The 6,298-nt window shown below is 49.0% G+C and overlaps 1 protein-coding gene across 1 annotated transcript; it reads right to left on the bottom strand.

Moving 5' to 3' along the window:
* Positions 1 to 6,210, bottom strand: ap2s1 (adaptor related protein complex 2 subunit sigma 1). Its single transcript, XM_088627313.1, has 5 exons — positions 6,054 to 6,210; positions 4,016 to 4,165; positions 3,601 to 3,714; positions 3,259 to 3,318; positions 1 to 2,391 (listed from the first exon to the last, which is right to left on the bottom strand). Exons 1-5 carry the CDS (start codon positions 6,054 to 6,056, stop codon positions 2,290 to 2,292), a joined length of 429 nt encoding a protein of 142 aa, XP_088483439.1. The 5' UTR covers positions 6,057 to 6,210; the 3' UTR covers positions 1 to 2,289.
* Positions 6,211 to 6,298: the final 88 nt, after the last annotated feature.

Below are 6,298 nucleotides of genomic sequence, written 5' to 3'. Positions count from 1 at the left end.
TTTTATTTCTTACTGTTTATTACACGAGTTCATTCATTTTTAGTAATGTGTATATACATATAAAGAGTGAATCTGGAAGATATGTTGACACAAAGGCTTCAGTGGCACAACAACATGAACAGCACAGATCTCACACACGCAGATGAACTGGGCAGGATGAGGATCTACTGATACAGCACTATATATCTTGATTTGTATCTCAGGGCACAAAATTTTAAAAAACAAAAACACAATCTACATCTGAAATGAAGACCTCTTCCAGACTCTCAGCAATCCACGCTCAGCAAGGTGGCTCTGGGTTCGAGACCAGCAGTGACCTCGTTACCGAGCCCGAGTCGGATTTAAAAGCTATACGTTCCACTTGAGGTCCTTCATCCCAGGGTCTTGATCATTAGAGTGAATTTCTTCTCGTGGTCTGAATAGACATCTTTCTCTCAGCGGGCTCAGCTACACCTTTGTCTTTGTCTACAGTGCAAAGGTTGTATTGGAATTGGGAAGAGGTTCTGAGAAGGGGAAACTAAGATTTATTCCTAAAACCATGGCATGGAACTCTGAATCTGAGGAATGGAACCAGCACTTTGAGCCCTACGAGCTCTTGGACATCAGGCAGTGCCCAGATGACGGGATTTCAAACCTGTTCCCACACTGAAGTACTGCTTGAAAACAGGTATATTTACTGTACTGCTCCTTTTGGTGCAGGTTTTCACAGAAAAAAGCTATTCTGTCCTTTTCTTGGTTCTCCTCTTTCCTTATATTCTCAGATCTGTTTACACTCTATAGCACTGAGGTGGTGCTAAAGTACAAGGAAGGGACTGGCAGTGACTCATATAGAAATATGATGTGTACCACAGTAGATGCTTTCATGCTTGAGAGTTAGATCCCCAAAATGTGACTCCACCCACCAGCCCAGCTGTCACCATCAGCTTCATTTTCCTCTGAGCATGGTAACCTTCCATTGCACAACAAAACAGAGCCTTAATGCACATTCGCAATTAACAGCCCGTAGCCTCCTGTGCATAAGCAACAGCCAGCTACAGTGTGCTGGATCGCCCCCACTCACAGAGACCTACATCAACGTTCTTGCCACCGAATGCCACCTGTTTAATTCAAATAAACAACCAAGGGTCTGCTTACGAGTTGGAATTGAGCACAATTGTTTTCCACAAACTCACAAGAACTCAGAAAAATTGGAAAAGTATACATAAACAGAAGTTCATAGCATTACAACAAAGTACAATAAAAAAATTAGCACACGACCATTAACTCCGACTGACTGGCGACTGGTATCTTTCAGAGTCAGGGGCCTCTCTGTGTTGTTGTAGACCCGTGTGCCAGGCGCGGCCGGGCACTGTGGCTGCTCTGCTCGTCAGGCAGGAGACCACTGACCAGCCGCTGGGCTTCTGGACTCTCAGCTCTTGGCAGGTCAACTAGAATGTTTTGTTTCTCATGCCGAGACCTGCAGGAGCAGAGCCTCTTACACCTGCAGTGTCCCCTGCCTGGCACACAGAAGAGGTGCAGTAAAGTAGCAACATTTATTTGAATTTCTAGACAGCACCCGTCTGGAAAAGGTCAGGAGTGATGGCGTCTCTCTGCCTGACCATCCTTGCCTCCTTTCCAGCACAGGGCTGTGGCAGCAGCAGCGCCACCTGGCTGCACCATGTGGAAGTGGCCGGGCTGTACTGTACAGCCTTCTGTGCTTCCCGGAGAGTCCAGGCAGCTGTGGGCCTCGGAGAGTAGTGTCTGGAGCAAGAGGGGCGGGAAGGGGTGTGGCCTGGAGAGGTCGGGCAGGGGGACTCTGAAGGCAGACTGATGCCCACTGAGCTGTCAGATACAGCAGCTCCCCAGTCTACAGCACAGACTGAGCAAAGCAAGGAGGTGGTCCTTATAGGCTAAGAAAACTGCGCAACGGGATATCTTAACATCAACATTTGCACAGTCATATCTGACTGTGCAACAGGTACAGGTAATTTTAAACCATGTGTTTATTTTTCAGATTAGAACAAACTATCGCCACTATTTCTGGAAAAAAATCAATGGCAGATGTCCATTTCCTATTGCAGTGAAGCTGGACTTTTCAGATCCCAGTAGCAGAAGTAAGATGAAATGCTTCTTTGCTGTTGTTTCACTACTAGGTACCATTAAAAGTCGAGATCTGGAAAGTGCTGTATCTGACACAGCGGTTTCACAGAGAGGGGGGGAGACAGTGGGGGTGTGGTCTATCGATGGGTGGGGATGGAATGGGAGGGGCCTGGATGGGCGTGTCCAATGGGTGGGTCGTCTCAGCAGGTCCTACTCCAGCGACTGCAGCATCAGCAGCTGTTTGAGAACCTTGGTCTGACTTGTCTCCCTGATCTCCCCTGCCAGGAACATCTCATCCACCACTGTGTAGACCTGCCATGCAAACACAGACGCAACCTGCAGGTTAGTGGACTGGTCTCGCTCAGAGAAATAGACCTCGCAAACAGCTGGATTCCTGGGTTTAGACAGGCAGGGATTAGAGGAAGATCATTAGACAGAATTTAATTTCCATTTATGGGGAAGGGTCATGTTTCACTCTGAAACTAGCTTTCCAGAGTTGAATGTTATCAGGTCGCTTTCACTGTCCTATCTATTTTCTTTACTTGAAAGATGGAGTGAATGTTAATTTTAAGTACCTTATGCTTCTCAGAAAAGTTTTTTCCCCCACACTTTGCATGCCAAATTCAAATTAATCACTCAACTAAACTAAAAATTTGAGACAAGTTTTAATCTGTATTGGTTAATGAATGCAATTATAAAGTAGGTATTTCACTTCTGTAGCTGAGTCTGTTATAATTGAACACAATTAAGATCGCTTTGCAGATCTTTCGCGAGTTCAAAGCCCTTCGGATGAGAAACTAAAGGCAGGCTTGGCTGCTCACCAAAGACCACAAGGTGGCACTGTTTCCCATATAAAATTATACAGTGCGATTACGGCATGTTTTATTGTAAAAAGGGAGAAGTATTCCTTGCCATCTGAGTCTTTGGACTTTTTGTATAAATAAAATGTTAAAAGCTTGTCTGTGTCAACAGTGTACACAGCTAGTGGAGAGCATGTGTGCTCAGGAGGGAGCAACTGTCTGCTGTCAACTGCACATACCTGGTCCTCAGCTTCCTAATCCATTCTCTTCTACGGAACGATGAATTTTATTTTAACTCCCCACAAAGTGATCGGCTTGAGAGATGACCAAAAGGCATGATCAAAACTTAATTTCATTGTGTGAACACCTGGAGTCTTACCTTGTAAAAGTTAAACACCAGGTCTAACTCACAGACATTGTGGAAATACTCATTCAGAACCTACAAAAATAAAGACATAAAACATTTCATGATGAGAAATGAGACTGTGTATTTGACAGCATAAATTTGACTTTTATCATCTAAAATGTAAATTTGATTTTTGAACGTTAAACCCAACCTGCTGTAGTTCACTTAGAACTGAAAGATCCATCCGGCCCCTCTTTGTGGGTTCCGGGTCCCCTGCCCCGTCAGTCCATCCCAATGCAGAACCCCGCCTGCGTCTGTTCCTTACTGCTGCCCCGAGCCCAGCTGGGACGTCCCGCGGCGCAGAGCCCCTCTTACCTCCACGAAGTTGTGAATGGCCTCCAGGTAGGCCAGGTTGTTGTCCGTCACGTCCACACAGATGCAGAAGTACAGGCCAGCGTAACGTCGGTAGATGATCTTGAAATTCCTGAACTGCACAGAGAGGAAGAGGGGTCACTCACTGAGAGGCAGCTGTGCTGCTGTCACACGCCTGGACTCTAGGGGGCAGTGAGGGGCAGGGAGGGAAGGAATCTCTCCTTTCAGAGACCGGGGCTGTCCCTCCTCTGGGGAGAGCTCCCGTACAGAGCTCCTCAGGCGGCTCCCAGTGCCGTCACCAGGCCACGGAGCTCAAAAGCAGGATGGGAAGTGGGAGGTGGGATGGGGGAGTTACAGTAAGCCAGTGGAGGCGTGGGCGTGCAGCAGGGCTGGTGCTCTGCCCCCCCCCGAGCCGCACCTCCACGAAGTTGGTGTGCTTGGCGTCCCGCACGGTCACCACGGCGTGCACCTCCTCGATCAGCTTCTGCTTCTCGTCGTCGTCAAACTGCATGTACCACTTGGCCAGGCGGGTCTTCCCTGCTCGGTTCTGGATTAGGATGAATCGGATCTGTGGAAGAGGAGGGCAGGGGCTGAGAGGCGGAGCAGCTCGTGGGCGCTGTCTCCAGGCTCCGTCGCTCTGAATTCTGCACACGCTGCAGCCTGAACTAGACAGACGCCTACGAGTTCGACACTTCAAGGAATCAGACCGCCGACAGTCCCACCTCTGACATCAAACGCCTGCTTAACGCACAGGCCTGGTCAGAGGAACACCAGAGAGTTTCGAGGGAAATGAGGAAGAGTCCCATTGCAGGCTCCTGGCGAATTACACTGCTGGAATTTAAAATGCTGTTTCGACTGAAGAGCCCGTTCCTGGAAACACATTCAGCCCAGAGAGCTGCAACGCACAGCAGCAGGCGAAGGGCTACAGGTCTGCAGCTGGTGCAACGGGACGCAAATGAAACAGCTAAAACAACAGGAGCTGCCAGAAGAGCAGCAAAAAAAACAGCTCACAAAGCTGAAATTCCAAATTTTCATCGTTAAACGTGTTTTAAAAAAGCTATTCCTCTGAGCAGTTCAGATGACAAGTCAGAGCAGTGTTTTACCAGTATGTTCCTGTCGAACCCTGCACCTGCAGCGTGAGCCGGGGGGGCTCTGGACAACACCAGGCTGAGGCTGCCGGATCAGAGCAGCAGAACCTGCCTGCCCCGGCGCCGGCCCGGTGGGTCTAGAGGGATCAGAGAGCTCCGATCTGAACCGCGCGCCACGGCGCCCCACAGCAGGGCGGGGGGAAGTGCCGGGTTACACCCCCCGCAATTTCCTGGAATGTGAGGGACTCAGCGAAAACAAGGGAGGGTCTGATAAGGGACTGAGGAAAGACTGCTGTACGGCATCGAGAGCCCCGTCAGAGACAGCACAGGGTCAGAGCGGCTCCGTCTCTCGGCCCTGCTGTCTGGACGGAGTCTTACACCAACAGCTCGATTCCACACACTGCAGTCCGATGAGAATAACCCCGGCGTCCTGGACACATTCCCCCCTGGCCTTTACCAGTCATGGCCTCCCAATAACCCCCTCTCTGAACTGGTTTCATCACTCTGCTCTCCTCCCCACTGAGAGCTGGTGTGTGGGGAGCGGACTGGCGCATCACCCAGGTGGGGCTGCACACTGGTGGGGGTGGAGGGGATCCCCATGGCCTGTAAAGAGCTTTCAGTGGAGTGTCCAGAAAAGTGCTATGTAATAATAAATAATACAGTCTGATTAAATATGCTTCGATTATTTATACCAGATAATGTATTTGTTTTTTAAAATGACCTTTTTCCGGGCTCTTTAGAAACTCTCCTGTGTGTCGATGCCAACAGATTTGACACTCGACGGGACAGAACGTACCGAAATCCGCACAGGGACACTGAACGCGTCTTCGATTTAGAGCAAAATTACAGCAGTCGAAAGGATGACCATTGAAACTGGTCACTTGGCGCAGGTTCTGAAAGAGGAGAGTTTCTAGTGAGGAAGAGCGGGCATCGCAAGCGACAGCTCGACACTGCGGACAGCTCAGAAACCGGTGGTCAGGACTCGGGATCAGGACAATAAACAGATTCAACTGTCGCAGCAGTAGGAATTAATATGTGACAAACATATACCCCACGAAGATCAATCAATCCGCCTGTAATGAATACCAGAGTAAAGGTAGAGATCAGTAGCATTTAGCGCCCAGAGCGAACAGACCGCCCCGACAGATTCTCGCAACCTGGGAATACGCTTCATCGGCGATCATTGTCAAACGCCCCATAGGAAAGGCACATCTGTCGTCTCAGTCCAGTAGAGGACGTTTTGGGTGTAAATTACACGCTCAAGATCTGGTTAAAACCGTATAAACGCCCAATGGGCCTCCATTCATTTCTTATCGAGTCCTGACTTCGGCCGAACGGAGTCGCAGATAAAATAAAAGACTTGCTTACCATTTTATTTCCAAGTATCAGGTTTCTCAAATGAACAGAATTATGCGATCGGGGGTTATCTAATCATAAGTTTGACTAAATGTTGTTTTTCGTCTGTTATGATAAGACCTTTCCTTCTGCTCTCCGCTATCACCGCTAGGCAGGAAGTCCAGGAAAGGCCTTGAGCTCGGTGCCTTACGGGTATTGTAGTTCAAGCCGCCCCCACCCTAGTCACGAACGGCCGCTTGAAAAAGGAACGGATGACT

Source organism: Lepisosteus platostomus, chromosome 4 (assembly GCF_059453375.1).
Source record: "Lepisosteus platostomus isolate fLepPlt1 chromosome 4, fLepPlt1.hap1, whole genome shotgun sequence".
NCBI lineage: Eukaryota > Metazoa > Chordata > Actinopteri > Semionotiformes > Lepisosteidae > Lepisosteus > Lepisosteus platostomus.
Note: the sequence above shows the minus strand (reverse complement) of the source record. Positions and strands in the feature narration are given on the sequence as shown.

Bases quoted from the DNA above. Each gene is read 5' to 3' on its own strand.
- ap2s1 (XM_088627313.1), bottom strand. The intron at 3,715-4,015 runs GTGCGGCTCGGG...CTCTCTGTGCAG, and splicing joins AGCACACCAACTTCGTGGAG to TTCAGGAATTTCAAGATCAT. The intron at 2,392-3,258 runs GTAAGACTCCAG...TTTGCATGGCAG, and splicing joins TGGTGTTTAACTTTTACAAG to GTCTACACAGTGGTGGATGA.